We start from the raw sequence: 17,564 nt of genomic DNA, 5'->3' as shown, positions 1-17,564 counted from the left end.
GTGCTTGTTTTTGTCACGTTTTATTGGGCCAGGCTAAACGAGCAGGGTTTTATCATCTGATATCTTCACATCATCTGATAACTTCACCTTATTTAAAAAAAAAAATGAATCTGTTAAATAGTGTGTCTTTGTAACTGAGAAAATCTTTATGCTTTGAAAGTAAGAAGTCATACTTCCGTCCTAACAAACACACAGATTAGTACGATACCAGATTTACTCATATTAACAATGAAATTGTCACTTAACGTTGTGAAACTAAGCCTGGGTGAAATTAAATGGATTTGTTCTTAGATGCAAATCTAAAAGTTGTGATTGTTTACAGATATCTTCAGAAAGGGCTCTTGGACACTTTCATGTCTGTGGTCAGGATGCCCCGGTCAGCTGCGTCCCGGAAGTCAGCAGCAGGGCGTCCGGAACCAGACTCAGAACCAGAGGAGCTGCTCTCAGGCCGTTTCACTCAGTCACAATGGACAGAGATGCCGGAATATGAGGAGGCAGAGGAGGCAGTAGCAGAATTCATGGAGATATTACTCGACAAGGTCATGGATGGGTGTTTCAGAGCAGTAATCAGACAACAGGTAAGTGAAATGCTCAATATTATTCACACACATTTCACATAAAACACTGCCAGGTAATGTTTGGTATATATATATATATATATATATATATATATATATATATATATATATATATATATATATGTGTGTGTGTGTGTGTGCATGTGTGTGTGTGTGTGTGTGTGTGTGTATGTATATATATATATATATCCATATAAACCCCTCTGGTAATCAACAATCAACAACTCAACTCAATAATAAATACAAATTTACTGAAAAATAACCAATGAAAATCAGACACTGTTTTTGAATTGTTCTTCAACAGAATTTTTTTTTTTTTTTTTTTTTAAACTAATGAAACTGGCCTGACCAAAAAGGATGGTACCCCTAGAAAAGATTGTAAGTAACTGGACAATAGGGACATGATAACTTTGGTGTGTCCTCTAATCTGCATCACAGGTGTCTTCAAACTTGTCCTCAGTCAGTCTGCCTGTTTAAAGAGTGACATGTGTCACTGTTCTGTTTGGAGACATGATGGAGACAACACTAAACATGGACCAGAGAAAGAGAAGAAGAGAACTGTGTCAGGAGTTATACATGTCTTCAGAAGTTTAAGGTCCACAGAATGAAGCCAACCTCCCTGGACGTGGCAAAAGAGAAAAAATGACAAATTGAAGAGAGACATGTTCCTGAAGGAACCAAAAAAATTAACATGTCTTGAAGAAAGGTACACATCAGCAAAATGAAGCACAACCAAAACACTGTCCAACTGAAAATTGGTTCTGTTCTGGGCTGTCTTTTTGCATCTGGCAAAATGTCTTGATAAGATGAAATCAAAACAAATCTCAGTCAGAAAGCTTGGAGGTCATGGGTCCCTCCAACAGGATAATGAAACACACAGCTAAAAACACCCAAGAATGGCTAAGAACAGAACATTGGACTGTTCTGGAGTGTTCTTATGTGAACCCAGATCTCAATTCTACTGAACATCTGTGGAAGGAGCTGAAAGATGCTGTCTGGAGAAGGCTCTCTTTAAACTTGAGACAACAAGAACAGTTTGCTCACGAAAAATGGGTCAAAATACCAGCTGACCAGTGCAGAAGTCTCATTGACAGTTACAGAAATCATTTGATTGCAGAGTTTGCCTCAGAAGGGTGTGCAACAAAATATAAAGTTAAAGGTACCATCATTTTTGTCCAGGCCAGCTTCATTATTATTATTATTATTATTATTTTTAATTATTCTATTGAACCACAGGTGAAAAGCAATGTTTGATTTTTGTAGGACAATTTTCAGTATATTTTATTTATATATTTATATATTTCAAGTTATTTCAGTGATAATTGTTGATTTTTCTTTCATTCACGACTATACACTATGATATATATATATATATATACATAATATTGGTCTCTTATACCTATATTTATTGAATATTACTATAAAACCATATATACATATTGCAATATCCACTAAACCAAGACCACATAACTTTACCATTTCAAAGACACTATTCACTGGTCAAGAAGTGGGTCACTGACCAGAAGTGGGAATCTTGAATGCTCTATTGACCGAATTACTGTTGATTATATTTTTGTCATTCAGCTGTGCTCATATACTACAAACTGGATGAAGAAGCACCTGGTGCAGATTGTGGAGCAGCATTTTCTGTGCAGAGATGAGGGAGATGGAGCTGAGGAGGTTCTGCCTGAGGACTCTGAGCCTCCTCCAGCTGAAACAGATGCCTGGGCCCAGGGTTGTGTACCGATAGTGATCCCCTCTACTCCACTGCGACCCATCTCACCAAAGGTATGGCCACAGCAACAAATCTTCTCCTGGAATAATGTTAGGATGTTTCATTTGGCAGACATGTTTCATGGAAAATTATTTATTTAATGAGTATGACTTTATCCACACTCAGATTTACTTGTCGAGTATTTTGTTGAAATTTTGTATTGAACATATTATGAATATTTATTTTTATTACCATTATTCTTTACAAGAATGTTATTGAAGGCAAGGGTACTTTTTACTAAAATTCTGTAAAAAATTTTAAATCTTTTTCATCTTTGACCAGGATGAGATATTGTCCAGAAAGAGGTAGAGCAAGAAGTACTTCCAAAAAAAGGAGCATTGCCCCAGCCTAAAGTTTCTCCACCATCAAAGAAGACAAACCCTAAACCTGCTGTTGTCATGAACAAAAAATTGCAAAATATTTTTCCCCAACCAAAACCTGAAAAGAGAAATAACCAAGTACCAATACGTGCCAAACCAAGCAAATTTCTTCCCCCATTGTCCCATTCCACAGAAAAACAGACCTCGAAGACTGAAAATAGTGAAGATGAAATTACAATGCCCAGTGTTAGTAATACCTCAGTGCCATCAAATCTGTTAACCAAACATGAAGCCATAAAAAAGCTAAATCCTGCAAGCTTCCCTGACCACTGCATTTTTCCTAAATATGAGATTGTAGAGTCAAATGCCAAATCCAGGAAACCAAGACAAAACATACCACCAAAACCAAAACACATAGAACCTGAATGGACACTAAAGCCTCCAAGATGTGAAGTTGATGTCAGACCAAAACACAGAGCAGTGATTTCTTCTGGACCGATCCGACTGGAGGCAATGACTCTGGCTAAAGGTGTGACTCTCTCTCAGTCTGCAGAGTTCAGCCAGATTTCAACTCCTCCACGAACTCCTCCAGTGAAGTTAAAGCCCATTAGAGCAGAGCCATCGCTGTTTAGGTTTTCTATCCACCAGTTTTGTTCAAGACCCTCAGGTGAAACCCTTGTCGCAGAGTTAGACATGTAGCATGATAACATGATCTGTTCATATCTAGTAGTGGTGCAGTAGAGTTCTAATGATTTAAGGCAAGACTATTATATTGTTAACCATAAATATTAGAATATATCTCTCCCACTGAGTACAGATTACATCTAAACTTTCTAATAAATTTATATTTGTAACAATCTCACTACAACTTTTGTGCAATAAATTAGTACAAATACTTTATAACTAAATAGTTAAAGGCATAGTCCTGAACCTCACATGTCTTTTTGTTTTATTTTATTTGCATAACTTCGCATAACTATTGGTCAGTTTCTCTACTGGATGCCCAGTATAATAGACAGTAGCTACTTTGACCAGCACCATTCATTTTTATCAGCCTTTACACATAATCCTCTGCCAGTGTATCAAAGTAGTTTGTGTCTACATACAGGAGGAACCCAGAGAACAGGCTGTCAGCCTGCCCAGCATCAGTGAACAGCCCATTTTGGTCTGAGTAGAAAATCTCCAGCCAAACCTCGTCCTCTGGGTTCAGATATATCACTGTAGAGCCTGAGGCCACATCATGGTTTCCTGTGTTTGCATCAAATGTCTTGATCCGATACTGCCCATTGTGCACCAGGGCTATGGCCAGGTGCTTGTTGGCCAGTGTGATGTCATAGGAGAAGTAATAGATCCCGGGATAGGCACATATGAACTTCCCTGTTTCCGGATTATAATGCCCACCTTCATCAAATAGGATCTTGTCAAATTTGATTGGCATTTTTTCTGTGGGGTAACTACTGGTGATGCCCACGGAGAAGGCTGATTTTGGAAGCAGGCTTCCACATTTGCAAACACCTCCTAATCCTCGGATCCCTCTCTCACCCTTGTCACCTTTCTGTCCATCCTGTCCTGAGCCACCAGGGGGCCCCACTTCCCCTTTGTCTCCCACAGGACCCCGTTTGCCTGGAGGGCCTGGAACTCCACGCTCCCCAGTCTTACCAGGGGGACCAACTCTGCCCTTCGACCCTGAAATACAAACATCTGGTGACAAGAGGGAATTTTCCTGGCAACAGGTATTTAGCGTATCGATAACGGTGGAATAGAAAGATTCTTGGATGTCCACCCTTTTTTCTTTCCATTTGACTGGTAAACACTCTACCTGTCTCTCCTTTTTCTCCCTTTTCTCCCTTCCTGCCGTCCCGTCCGTCCCGACCTGGGATGCCCACAGGTCCCTGTGCCCCAGGTGGTCCACTGGGACCAGCTTTCCCTGGCAGACCTGGGGGTCCTGGGACACTGCTGCAGACCAGAGGAGTTTTCTTTAGTCTGGATTCTGACAGCTGAGCAGAGACACAGTGACACAGACACGCCACTGCCACCAGCATCCACATGCTCAAATCTGTGGAGACGAAGAAAAATACTGTCACAGAGAGACATTATTTCAGTAAGACACAACCTATATTATCAATAAGAAAGTGGAAACACTTGTCCTCAATGTAAAAAGTACTAAACTTACCACACGCTGACTTTGGCCCTGCCCAGAACAACAGTTGGCTCAGTAGCTAATTGAAATTTAGAGAACATGGCATTTGATATGAAAGAATTCCTAACAATTCAAAAGATATTTCACAGCAACCATGTGCATCCTCATAGTCCCGAGGAATCAAATACTGCCACATTCCCAAGTTCTGACAACAGCACAACCATGCAGGATTACTTTAATAAAGCACAGGGGAGAAACATCTTTGTAACTGAAAGACCACAGGGAGGAAGAAAATGAGAATCAAGACGACAACTAAGAATACCATAAATATATATGCTCATAAGACCACTGTGTAGTGCATTGTCAATAAATGAATGAGGCAATTAAATAATGTTCTGTGTTGAATGGGGCATAGGATCCATCATGAGCTTATGAGGGCAGATCTCTGAATATATGGGAAACAGCATACACTTGAACATTTATTGTCCCAACTCATCCCATCCCAATTTGATTTAATTCTTGTTAGATACAATCAACCCCCTTTCGTGCCAAACTACCAGAATAAACGGTCCATGAATAAATTCTAATATGTCTCAACCTTACCTCAGAGTTGTCAGCTGTACATTGGCAAAGAGTCAGTCCCACGATGTTAGAAGTGGAATCCTGATAAATTCTCCATTAGAGCTGAATTTTTTTGTGGTGTTCTCAGTGTCCACATTTTGCTGGTTACTCAAGGTCACAGAAAACAGATTTGTGACTTTTCCTTGAAAATTGACCCACTCCCTCCACTTTGCCGTGACGTTCAGAAGACAAAGTGTCAACAAAGACACCAGGCTATGGAATGTTTCACATGATGTAATAAGCTACAGGCAGAAACAAGTCAGGTTCTTTGTTATCTTTAAGTAAAGGAGGAGTTTGTTTTAGGTCTTCTATATTTTTTTCAAATTAACAAAACAAAAAATAGGGTACATATTGAATCTAACGTAAACCTAAAGAGTGAGTAAAAAGTGGTAGACTTGATCATTCTGATGATTGTCATCAGATATTGGCCTTCGTGTTCAAATGTGTTAAACTGACTGATTGTGTTAAGAATGTTACATTGTCTGAACATGATATTACAATATTTTTATTGAGTGCACAGCTATAGCCTGGTTTCCTAGCTGGAAGGCACATAGCCTGCAATCAAAGGAGTATATGGAAAGAAAGAGCTTGGTATTTGTCTCTCGTAAAATTAATTACTACTTTTATTTTGGGGTAACTTTATATATACATATACTCTATATTTTTTATAAGGTAATGAGAGAAAGCGTAAATAAAATAAAAAATGAAAAGAAGCTGGGACACACATGTGCTGTCTTTTTATTAAGGCTCAAACATGTAGAGACATTATCTGTAATTAGACTTACTCAATTACTTTTAACTGGAACTATTCCATTACATTTAACCTGTTATGATCATGGATTCCTATCCCTGATCCATGGCCTATCCTAAAAAAAAAAAAAAGCCTATCCTTACACATCCGGAAAAGGCGTGGCTGTGTTTTGATTGACAGCAACTTGGGCCAATAACATGCAAGCTGCACATTCAAGTTAGATTTATCAACAAAGTAGGTTTCACGGTAGTTTATCGCGTTACTAGGCAGCGATAACGGCGCTTCTTTGCAGTATGTGGAAATACAGCCCTACTTTTGTCATTTAGCCAAAAATAAAGGGATAAAATAAGACTAACTAAGCTTGCAACAAGTCCATAATATGGCAAGATACTAAGCTAATGCTGATGCTGCATTGTTTGTAAAAAGGCTCGTCTTTGGCGCTATGGCGTCTCCTCCGAGGTAAGTTTTTCCTTTCCAGTTTTTTACTTGAATATATGCTGTAATTACGCAGATATCAAGCCAGTAAATGTTAACCTGAAAAACGGTGGTGTCCTGTTTCTCTGTAGCGATTCTCGGGGTAAAGTGAGAAAGAAAAGACAAGAATCACTACGAAAAGAGAAGGAAAATGACATCCAGGTAGGCTAACTAATCTGCTTTATTGCACTTACAAAATGGCAAGTTATTCGTAGAGGAGACCAGTATTAATAATATTGCTAATGCTAACCAATGCTTCATAATCAATGCTGTTGCTACAAAACATGCATAACAAACGGATTAAGTTGGCATGTTTATTTTACTGCCAACTATGATTTCTTATAATGCCAAAGCTTTACATTTAATACAATTTCTGTAAAGGAACATCAAAGCAGTGATGAAGACCCAGGAGAGACTCTGAAACGCACAATCAGGGCTCAGAGACAGAGGCGGAAAAAGGTGCTATATTTTTGTGAATGAATATTGCTTTTTGTGTATTAACTTAACCTTTATCCTCCCATCCTATGTAGCTGCTTGAACAGTCCCAAGAGGATACTGAAAATGTAGTGGAGGATATTTCTCCCTTTCAACATAAGGATGAAGATGCTGAAGAAACAGCGAGAGCAACTGAACCTGCGGTTTGGTCAACACCACCAAGAGCCAAGAAAAGTGTGTCAAGCTAAATTTTATACCTATTATTATGGGAAATATGTGGGTAGATCTCAGTCAAAACAAAGATTTAATTTGGTCATATTTTGATACATAGATACGCAAATAGAAATGCGGTATAAACATATGTACAAAATAATAGACTGCTTAATAGAGTTAATGAAAATTTGTCTGTTAAGGTCTGTCTAATCTTCCACCAATTCCTGGTTCACAACACTTGGATGACGTGATGACACAGCGCTTGAAAGAGAAGTTTCAAGCAGCCAGAGTAAGTTTTACACATTTCAGTTTTGTATTATATATTTGTATTAATACTTGAATCTTTGTGTTCAGACAAGAGTTGAGAAAATACATCGGCAAGAATCCAGTGTCAAGCCAACCAGTCGACTACAGAAGTTAAAAGATAGAGAAACTGTTACGAGGTTTGACAGAGAGGTGAGAAAGTGTATGCATTATGAATATTCAGTTATTTAATATACATATGTTGTAATCATATTTTGGTTAATTTTACAGCCTGATGCAGAAATGCAAGACATCTCTCAGTCCCTCAGCACAAGAGTTAAATTCAGAGAAGCAGTGCGAAAGGTAAGGATTGTGTAAAATGCTTTCAGTTCTATAGTACCCATGTAATACTGTACTCACATATTGCATCTTTCTGTCAATAGACTGACACTGGCATCCCGACAGCAGAAGAAGCATATAATTTTTTTACATTCAACTTTGAACCAGAGCCGGAGGAGAGTGAGGAACAGAGTAAGAAAAGTCCGACCAAACAGAGGACTGCTGGAGAGGATGAGGACAGTGAGAAAGAGGAGCAAGAAGAGCAAGAAGAGTCGGACATAGATCGGGCAAATCAAGATGAAGATCATGTAAGATAAGCTCATGGAAATCTAAAGTTATTTAGGTTTAATATGTAAATAAGCTGTTTATAAAAGGCGCATCATTTGGTAAAGGGTTTTCTTTGGCATTGTTTCAACAACATTTCCTCATATTTATTTTAACTCGCCATGTGTTGCCACAGTGTGTGAACCCTGTGTTCGAGAGAGTATGCATTACAATGTGTGGCTTATTTTTGATTCACATGTATTTTTTTGTTAATGCCTTATCCTTGCTGTTGCAGAATGAGGAAGCCCCCCTTGTCCAAGATGACAGAGATAATTTATTTGTGACTGAACAATCGACGGAGGACTTTATTGTAGTGAAGAAAGCTGAGTACATTGGATACCACAAGCGTCTTCAACACGCAAGCGAGCTACTCTTCACACCCAGCTTACGGCCAGGTACTTCTTATGTTCCAACAGTTTTTATTTCTGTCATTTGCCTTTCCTTTGCATCTCCAACTGCCTAAAAGGTGTAGCTTAAATTTGTATTAAATGAAACTTGGTCACAGTAATTATTTTGGTGTGGTTATAAATTATGGTTTGGATTTAGAAGACAAAATTAAGTTTTGAGACACATTTGAAGAAGATGGGAAAACTCTTAAATATTAAATTAAATAAATACATGATTAGTCTTTGTATAGTCGTGATCTCCGTAGCGAATACCAGTTAATAGTTTAATTTGTGTGTATGCTACATTTTTGCAGTTCCAACATGTGTAAAACTACCTGAAAACATTAAGCCTCGCTATCTGGAAGATGAGGGTCTGTATGTTGGAGAGAGACCCCCTGTGTCTTTGACCAATGAGAATATTTTAGAGAATCGTCTTTTAAAGTCAGCAGAGGTAATAAACATGCACACAAGATGATAAGTATATACTTTTAAAACCTTTGTATAATGTCATTGTTTCTTTATAAAGGGGAAAAAGTGGTTTGGTGATGATGGCAGGATAATGGCATTACCAAATCCAATAAAAGAGTCATCCACACGACCTCCTTTGTTTCATATGGAGGAAGAGCTGGACCCGGCGCTACAGACTGTCTTCAGGAAGGTTAGGAGTTAGGAATTAGGAGTTGCACATCAAAAATATTATCAAGCAGTTATATTAATATATTTATCTAGTATACAATTCCAGCAGTTATTTTATGTAATTAAAGTGTGATGACTTCAGTTTCCCAAAATCATCACAATAAAAAAATAAATAAAATTCAGTATTTTTTTTATTTACTTTTGACCCATCTTATTTTAACTCTGTCTCTGATCCATAATTGATTTTCTTCATTCATTTGCAGCCAGTTATGTCCAAGCAAGAAAACGCGTACTTTGCTGGAGTGGGGGACTCTGCTGGAGACTTCCAGCTCGATGTGGACGTCTCTGGACTGATCTTCTCTCATCATCCCCTCTTCAGTCGCGAGCACGTCCTGGGATCACGTCTAGTCCAACTCTATGACCAGTATCTCAACAGGCAACACAATAACCTCACTGGGCGCCTCACTGAGAAGGTACACACCAGGAAAAAACTGTAAAGTAACCATTCATTTTCATATTGTATGTGTTTTATGGTTTTGTGCTTTGGTATCTGTAGTTGAAAGGGTTGAGAACTGCACTACAGAATATGGTTGAGATTCACGGAGAGGAAAATTTGACGGAGGCTCAGCAGAAGAGGATTTTAGAGTACAACGTGGAAATCAAGTAAGTATAGCAAAGTATTTATTCAGTTTTTTTAGGTGCAGTTAAAAGCTGATACATAATTGTCACCAAAGTCACATTTTGAAAACTGAATAATTTTGGGTGTGTTTGTCTGGCGGTTGCAGAGACACGCGTCAGTTGCGAGACCGTGAACAGGAGAAAGACAGGACTCTGTTGAAGAATATTATTAAAGTTTGGAAAGACTTGAAAACCTTGAGAGACTTTCAGAAGTTTACCAATACACCATACAGACTCCAGCTCAGACGGTACAAATAATCATACAATGTGATTTAAATACTAGTAACAAGGTCACTTTTGGTTTGTTCTTATTAGTGTTTTTGTTCTGCATTAAGTATTAATCTCTCTCGTGCTGTTTGTATAGAGAGATAGTAGACCCTGAATTGGATGAGCGAGAGTATGAGAGGGAGATCATGGCAGAGATCATAGAGTTGGAGTTAGAAGCTGAACAGGAATATAAAAGAAAGTGGGACGACTACAAGACACAGTTGGATAAGTGGAAACTGTGGCGAAAGAAACAGGTACGGCATATTTATTATAAAATACACCACCTGACTCATAGGTAGCTGCAGCCTGAGAAGGAGCTAATTTCTCCTTATTTTATTGCACAACATACTTCATACACTCAACAAACTTTTCTTACTTGGTCTATTTTTTTCCTTGGGTTTACCCCAACACCATAACAAAACCTATATGCATTTTTTTTATGAGGACAGTAAAGTAGACCTTTACAAAAATATGTTATTGACTACAGATCAGGAACACCTTATAAGAGCTGTGGCTGTGGAATGGCCTTGTTTTCCTATTATTCATCAAATTTGAAGACCCACTATTATCAGATTATTGCCTGATTGTTATTAATGGCAATAAAATAGCCATATGATAAAAAGACTCCTGTATTTTTGTTGTATCCAGAAAGGTAAAAAGAAAAAATCCATGAAGAATAAAAGGAAAGATACAGAGGCTGATTCAGAAGATGAGGATTTCAGTGATTCAGAGGCACTTGATGAAGAGGCACCTCCAAAACCAGAGGTTCCAGAGAAACCAGACTTAAACTCCTTTGAGCAGAACGTGAGGGAAAAAGCCTCAAGGATCCGCAGAAAACCAGGAGAGCCCATCCTGATCCCAGAGCTGTCTGCAACTGGTAACATCACAGCCACTGAGCAATGTCCCAGGTATGACCTAAAGAAATTCTTCAGAACACATGTCCTGGAATGCTCTCTTATTTATGTCTGCTGACAGAGCCGACTGTTTGTGTTTCAAGTTGTCTTTGCCTACCTTTCTTTTTCACTCCTCTAATGGACTTTCTATTAACAGTTTTTAAGTCTACAGTTCTCACCTTGTGTCCAAAGTTTATCTGTATCCTTTTTAGACTGACCAATATGTAAGTTGATGCCAATCCTCCTCAATACTTCAACTAATGTTGAAAAGCGGCCCACGAAACACAACATTTATTGTGTGTGCTACAGCCTTTTGAATTTACATGATCAAATATTTAGGAAGCAAGGAGTGCTCACTTGATCTTAAGTTAAGTAGCCTACCAATTCCTCTTCAGGTTCGTGGGCAAAATAGCAATCTATGAAAAGAGAGCTATCCAAGGTGTTAATAAAGATTTATTACAAAAACTCCAACATGCTTTAAAGATTTTTCTTCAAGGCAAATACAGCTGCATGATATTTCAGTATGGTAATTGAAGAATATAATCATTTTGCTTCATTGTGTTTGTTTAGAGCCGAGGTAGCTCGAAGGATGGATGTTGGAAGGCGTATGCTGTTTGTTAGAATTATCTACAATGATAAAGAAGTGTCCAGAACCGACAGCTGTGCTCTAAACTCTGATTTCAGGGTGCATTTTGGGCAAATTTTCAATCTTAGAATCATCAACTGTCCCCAAAGTATCTGTCTGCAGGTACAATATTTTATTAAGCATTACCGAAGTAATGTGATATATACAGATGTTTTGACTCTTCACAGATTTAAATGTACATCTTAATTGTACTGTATATATGGGCAATTTTGGGACTGTTTCAGAGGTTTTCAGACATTCAGAGGTGTTTAAAGGAAAGATGTGGTATTTTATTAAAAGTAATTAAAAGCTAAACAAAATAGCTTTTTCTCAATTAAAGTAAAAGTGACATGCATGCACTGGACTCTAACTCCCCGATCTGCAGTATTTTCATACACTGGTTCATTTTTAGCATTTCTTTATCTTTCTCAAAAGCTCAACTTTTGCTTTGTTTGAAGGTGTTTGAAGAGGCTGGTACGTCATCCTCTTTACTGACTCAGGTCTTCATACCCGTACCAGAGCCCTCCGTTCTTACCGGCAGCGCTCCCATAGAGAACTTTGAGTTCAGCAGCAACCAGAGAGTCACATTTGACCACGAAGGAGTAGGAAGTGGTGGGTAATTTTTATTCCATAAAAAGCCCAACATGTTTTATTCATCATCTCTTCTTTTTCAGATGTGCCCTTGTCCTTTGAAGCTGATGGCAGTAACAAAATCACCTTGCTGACTTCGGGAAAACTTGCATGTTGTGTGTCCTGGGCCATTGGTGATGACGATGTCCCACTCGCTCCTCCTGTGTCACAACAATATGGTGGAACACACAGGTAGTACCATTACATTTACTACTTTTATTGGTAGGTGGTCAAAACAGCAGCTTTTCAGATATTACAGTATATGAAAACAAGCTCTGTATGTGATTTGAAAAATGCTGAAGATATAGAATTGGCTTTAAAGAAAACAAAATCAGGAGGGCAGCAGACTCCTGAGTACCTCTAAAAATGTGCTACTAGTGCTGTGATATATTTATTTTGATACATACGCCCTGTGAAAATACCTGTTAAAATATGTAATCCCTATAATGGTAAGGATAAAGTAGCAATCTATCCTGCATCCCTAACTTAAAATTGCTAACAAGCCCAACAATCATTAAAACAGCACTTTGCATTATGTTAATTGTCACTGTGTTTTAGTGGTTTGGGACACCTTGATGCCGTCTCATTTATTGGAGCGTCTGGGCTGTATGACTTGAAAAAAATTGGAGAATGGGCAAAACAGTCACGACTGGATCCCAATGATCCAAAAAACGCCTCCATCATGCAGCTTTTGAAAGTAAGTGTTCTCAAATCATCACATCGGGTCATCTACGACTGCTACTACTAGCTAAGGTAACTATTTAATAATCCATAGGTTGCTAGTAGCGGTGAGGTGACTGCTCCAGACTATTTTAGACTCGAACAATTGCAAGACGAGTTTAATTTTTGCACTGATGAAGAGCTGGACAGTTCAAAAAGATACAAACTGCTTAGGCTGAGGAACCAAGGTGTCCCCGAGTTCAGAAATTATAAATGTGTTCCTGCTCTTGAGAGAGAGGTGTCTGATAACGTTTTCCTGGTAAGTATAAACTACACATTCTGCACACACTGACCAATGATTAACTAAAAGGCTTGGATAATGTTCTTAATTAAATGTTACTTTAAATATCACAGGATTATGAGAAGAGACTGAAAGAGGGGGATGTCGTGGACACCAAACAACACCTGGATTCACATCGTGCCTTTGTGGCCTCTTACCTTAAAAAAGTTAGTAAAAATAATACTGTAAATTTAAATACCATATTTGCTAATTATGAGCATGGAATGTTTTGCAGATCAGAGAGTCGGTCATAAATAGATTCCTTCTTGCCAAACATCGCTACCTACTCACAGACCTGGTCGTAGAAGAGGAGATCCCCACTATTGGGTAAAGGCATCAGAACACTACAAAAAACACTACAATTTAAAATTCTTTGTGGGTGACTAAAATGTGTGGTTAAATAAGATACATTGAATTATCATTCATGATGGTGTTATACCAAATCATCAAACAGAAGCTGGTATCTATATCCTTGTGTATTGCCCAGTTGAGGACTGGACTATGTTGAAAATAACTGACAATGTTATAATCTTATATATTTTGCATTAGCAATGTAATTTCTTATTATTTTTCTTGCGTGATATGTTTTTACAGTGGGGCAGGTGCAGGGTATGTGTTTGGCCGTTTCTTTTCCCCCAATCTTCCCTCTGTCCAGTTAGAAACTCAGTCCCTCATTAACAATAGACCCACAATCCTAGTTTGTAAAAGATCCTGAACTTCAGATGATTTCAAATGTGTTTTATATGTTATGTACTGTATGTAGTACTGCTAGTACTGCTATGGAGTAGATGGTAAGTACATTTAAACCCTTTCCCTAGACCAAGCCTAGTACAATTATAAATGTTTGTGTGTAGAATCTTTTTTGTAAAAAAAAGTGTCAAACTTGGTTTTCCCAATTTGTCAGTAGAAAATCCAAGCATACATTTTCACACACATCTACATCTACATGTAGGTTATTAAATCCTTGTAGTGTTTTATAAAGATTTAACCATTCAGTGTGACGAATGATCCCTCAGGTTACTGGGTATAAATATTTTCAAACTGGCTGAGCCCAAGCGCCCGCTGAAGCCCCAGAGGAAGGAGAGGAAGAAGGTGACTGCGCAAAACCTGACAGACGGAGATATCAAGCTGTTGGTCAACATCATCCGTGCCTACGACATCCCTGTGAGAAGACCCCACAACAAGTAAGTGACCAATGCAACATAAACATATATAAGATCAATCAATCAATCAAATATTGTGCTTTCATTTTAGTAAGGGGCCACCAATACAGACATCTCAGGGTGACCTCTGTCAGGTAATATCTGTATCAAAGTTGAACCATACAGCACTGTGCGTTGCAAATGATTGTAACTTTTGTTTAGATTCAGGTAAGGCCTTTTGTGGAGGTATCGTTCCAGCGCACAGTGCTTCAGACAACAACAGCAGAAGGGCCCAACCCCAGCTGGAATGAGGAGCTACAGCTTCCTTTTAGGTGGAGCTTCCAATGTAGAAGAAATTTCCCAAAGAGCTAAAAGTTTTAATTTTAATAGCTTTATTACCTCAATGATTTTTTTGTCTCCTTCCATTGTCGGTAATTGTCCAAAAGATAATTGTGAATATGATTTTTTTCCAGTGCCCCAAATGGAGACTACAGCACTGCAAACCTGCAGTCAGTCAAAGATGAGGTTTTTATTAACATTTTTGATGAAATTCTCCATGAAACTGGAACGGTGAGTACATTTTGTGTTTGCAGTTTTTAAATATGTTTGTTATTCTGATTTTAATTCAATCACTATTACCTGATTGTCTCTATACAGAGTGATAGTGACAAACAAAAGTCAATCCATACTCGTATTGAGAGGCACTGGTTGGGTTCAGTCAAGATCCCCTTCAGCACTATCTACTCTCAGTCCAAGGTTAGAAGAATCAACATTATCATGGGATTTTTTTTTTCTTCTCATATATATTGAACAGAATATTAATTTATGTCCTGTCTGGCCAGATTGATGGGACTTTCAAAGTGAACACCCCTGCCGTGTTACTGGGCTACAGTAAAGAGCGAAGCCACAATCCCAATGGGTATGACGGAAGTGTGAGCGGAGGAGCATTTATCACTCTCTTCATCACCATCGAACCTCAGCTTGTGCCTGGAGAGTCGATAAGGGAAAGGGTACTGGGGAATTCAGTAGTATATTCTAAATGACTTCATTTTGTGTGTCTACAGAACATTGCAAAAGTTTTTGTATTTTGTATTTCTTTGTTTCTTTTTGCACAACATTTTACTAACTTTACTTACATAGCCATGTTTTACTCTGCAGCCATCTTTGCTTTGAGTTTGCATTTCTTTTTAGTTCAATCATATCTCATGTTTTTTTTGTTTTTTGTTTTTACTTTTCTTTGCTGCTTGTGCTAGTTAAAGGAAGTAGAGGTAACTGTCCATACATTTTTAACCAAATAGTCCTAGACTGTACTATAACTGTACTTTCATCTTTTTAATCCTTTCTCTCTTTTATTCCATATATTCAGTTTGATAGTCAAGAGGAGGAGAGTTTGCTCATGGCCGCAGATAGATTTGATAGGGAAGCTGCCCGCAGTCACCCGGACAGACCCTGCCTCACCACCGTCATAGACCTCAATGGAAAAACAGTCTTCATCACTCGCTACATCAAACCTCTTAACCCCCCTCTTGACATGCTTTCTGACACAACTGAACCTATGGTCAGTTCATCTAAATCTAACAAGTTGATGTTAAATTGTGATATTTTAAATCACTGTAATGAATTTTCTGTTTTGTTTTTGTATAGTCTATGGTTGCCAGATTTGTGTCCCTCATTCCATCATTACCTGACAGAGTTTCATTTTCTGGTAATTGTGATCTTTGGACAACATGTGATGTAAGTAATCCCGCTTTTTCAATGCTAGAACAACTAGCAAAATCACACAATTTTTTATACTTTATATATTTTTCTTTTTTTCTTTCTCATTTGGTTTTAGCAATTTCTGACGTTCCTGGCGGGAGATGAGGAGGAGCATGCTGTTCTGTTGTGTAACTACTTCTTGTTTATGGGAAAGAAAGCCTGGCTTGTAATTGGGACTGCTATACCGGAGGTGAGTGATTTAAATATACAGATGCGTCAATGGATTAATTTTACTAGATTATTATTACATGTATACCAATATTCCTATATAGTGTAACCGTATTATCTTGTTGTGTTATATGGTATCAGTATTGCAGTCTGATGTGTAAAATTGGTATAAATTGGTCAAACTTGTGGCACCACTATCATTGTGTTTGGAGGAAGGAAACTACAAGTGTTAACAGTTTTATTTGTAGGGACCCACAGCGTATGTGCTGACATATGATCAGAATCGTTACCTGATCTGGAACCCGAGCAGCGGACAGCATTATGGCCAGTACGACACCTTCTGCCCCCTACAGACTGTGGGCTGCCTGGTGGATGCTCACAATGTGGGTGAACCTGTGACTGTAGCATATATATTATTTAAAATTAATGTTATTATTTACTGTTGTAAGGATAATTTAATATATATTTTTTTATTTGTCTTTATCTTATTTATATGTATGTGTAATGAGAGAGTTGTGTTCTATGTGCAACCATGTAAGATTACACATTTACATTTGCAGTACAACTTAAAAAAAACTTTAATTTTCATAGGTCTGGTTTAACATTCAACAGTACAGCTCCCCAATGAGAATGAGTTTTGACACCTCTAAGACAAATCTGTGGCGGCCATTTTTCTCACGGTCGTTTGCTCATCCGGGTCTTTCCAGTGTTCAGGTAAAGCTCTGCTATATTATTTAATTATTGGATATCCCCTTTCAGTGTTTAATACTTTTTTTATATTACATATTTCATAGCCAGAGCAGATGGTGTACCACAGCACTGACAAATCAACTACAGTAGAGCTTCAAGACAGGCAAGTCAATGCTGTATAGTGAAGTACAGATAATAGATGGCACTGAATTGAAAAAGTGGGATTGTTTTGGTGAAATGTGTGCTTGGGGTTTGCTAATACTGATGATTTATTTTTTGCAGAATTGAAAAAATCCTAAAGGAAAAAATAATGGAGTGGCGTCCTCGTCATGCCACCCGCTGGAACCGCTTCTGCTGCAGTGCGCTCAAACAGTTTCTGCCCAAACTGGAGAAGAGCGGTGGACAGGACCTGGCCGAGGGGCACCGCCATGAACTGCTAAGCCTCCTGGGAGATCACAAGGTACTAGATAGAGACAGGC

The 17,564-nt window shown here is 38.3% G+C and overlaps 3 protein-coding genes across 3 annotated transcripts in view; 2 read left to right on the top strand and 1 right to left on the bottom strand.

Moving 5' to 3' along the window:
* Positions 1-23: 23 nt before the first annotated feature.
* LOC129412144 (uncharacterized protein C2orf81) lies at positions 24-2,453 on the top strand. Its single transcript, XM_055165237.1, has 2 exons — positions 24-578; positions 2,163-2,453. The coding sequence occupies exons 1-2, from the start codon at positions 276-278 to the stop codon at positions 2,451-2,453; spliced, it is 594 nt and encodes a 197-aa protein (XP_055021212.1). The 5' UTR covers positions 24-275.
* Positions 2,454-3,615: 1,162 nt separating this feature from the next.
* Positions 3,616-5,541, bottom strand: LOC110154844 (complement C1q tumor necrosis factor-related protein 7). The gene is made up of 3 exons (XM_020918891.2): positions 5,416-5,541; positions 4,492-4,728; positions 3,616-4,358 (listed from the first exon to the last, which is right to left on the bottom strand). Exons 2-3 carry the CDS (start codon positions 4,718-4,720, stop codon positions 3,730-3,732), a joined length of 858 nt encoding a protein of 285 aa, XP_020774550.1. The 5' UTR covers positions 4,721-4,728; positions 5,416-5,541; the 3' UTR covers positions 3,616-3,729.
* A 914-nt stretch (positions 5,542-6,455) lies between these two features.
* The window catches only part of cc2d2a (coiled-coil and C2 domain containing 2A), a 14,550-nt gene continuing 3,441 nt past the window's right edge, over positions 6,456-17,564 (top strand). The window contains exons 1-37 of the mRNA XM_055165236.1: positions 6,456-6,643; positions 6,751-6,820; positions 7,040-7,117; positions 7,189-7,327; positions 7,507-7,595; positions 7,661-7,762; positions 7,841-7,912; positions 7,993-8,196; positions 8,448-8,607; positions 8,913-9,049; positions 9,125-9,256; positions 9,498-9,707; positions 9,791-9,897; positions 10,020-10,160; positions 10,277-10,433; positions 10,828-11,087; positions 11,643-11,820; positions 12,156-12,309; positions 12,372-12,519; positions 12,886-13,024; positions 13,103-13,306; positions 13,402-13,494; positions 13,563-13,654; positions 13,922-13,936; positions 14,344-14,511; positions 14,582-14,624; positions 14,692-14,801; positions 14,943-15,039; positions 15,127-15,225; positions 15,312-15,479; positions 15,836-16,027; positions 16,114-16,203; positions 16,304-16,417; positions 16,644-16,778; positions 16,987-17,109; positions 17,190-17,248; positions 17,368-17,545. Coding sequence (XP_055021211.1) covers positions 6,627-6,643; positions 6,751-6,820; positions 7,040-7,117; positions 7,189-7,327; positions 7,507-7,595; positions 7,661-7,762; positions 7,841-7,912; positions 7,993-8,196; positions 8,448-8,607; positions 8,913-9,049; positions 9,125-9,256; positions 9,498-9,707; positions 9,791-9,897; positions 10,020-10,160; positions 10,277-10,433; positions 10,828-11,087; positions 11,643-11,820; positions 12,156-12,309; positions 12,372-12,519; positions 12,886-13,024; positions 13,103-13,306; positions 13,402-13,494; positions 13,563-13,654; positions 13,922-13,936; positions 14,344-14,511; positions 14,582-14,624; positions 14,692-14,801; positions 14,943-15,039; positions 15,127-15,225; positions 15,312-15,479; positions 15,836-16,027; positions 16,114-16,203; positions 16,304-16,417; positions 16,644-16,778; positions 16,987-17,109; positions 17,190-17,248; positions 17,368-17,545 — 4,674 coding nt within the window. The 5' untranslated portion in view covers positions 6,456-6,626. The remainder of the gene's footprint in view (positions 6,644-6,750; positions 6,821-7,039; positions 7,118-7,188; positions 7,328-7,506; positions 7,596-7,660; positions 7,763-7,840; positions 7,913-7,992; positions 8,197-8,447; positions 8,608-8,912; positions 9,050-9,124; positions 9,257-9,497; positions 9,708-9,790; positions 9,898-10,019; positions 10,161-10,276; positions 10,434-10,827; positions 11,088-11,642; positions 11,821-12,155; positions 12,310-12,371; positions 12,520-12,885; positions 13,025-13,102; positions 13,307-13,401; positions 13,495-13,562; positions 13,655-13,921; positions 13,937-14,343; positions 14,512-14,581; positions 14,625-14,691; positions 14,802-14,942; positions 15,040-15,126; positions 15,226-15,311; positions 15,480-15,835; positions 16,028-16,113; positions 16,204-16,303; positions 16,418-16,643; positions 16,779-16,986; positions 17,110-17,189; positions 17,249-17,367; positions 17,546-17,564) is intronic.

The sequence above is a fragment of the Boleophthalmus pectinirostris genome, unplaced genomic scaffold (genome assembly GCF_026225935.1).
Source record: "Boleophthalmus pectinirostris isolate CB_2022bp ecotype Guang Dong unplaced genomic scaffold, ASM2622593v1 HiC_scaffold_7, whole genome shotgun sequence".
In the NCBI taxonomy this organism is placed as follows: Eukaryota; Metazoa; Chordata; class Actinopteri; order Gobiiformes; family Gobiidae; genus Boleophthalmus; species Boleophthalmus pectinirostris.
This window is presented reverse-complemented; position numbering and strand designations above follow the sequence as displayed.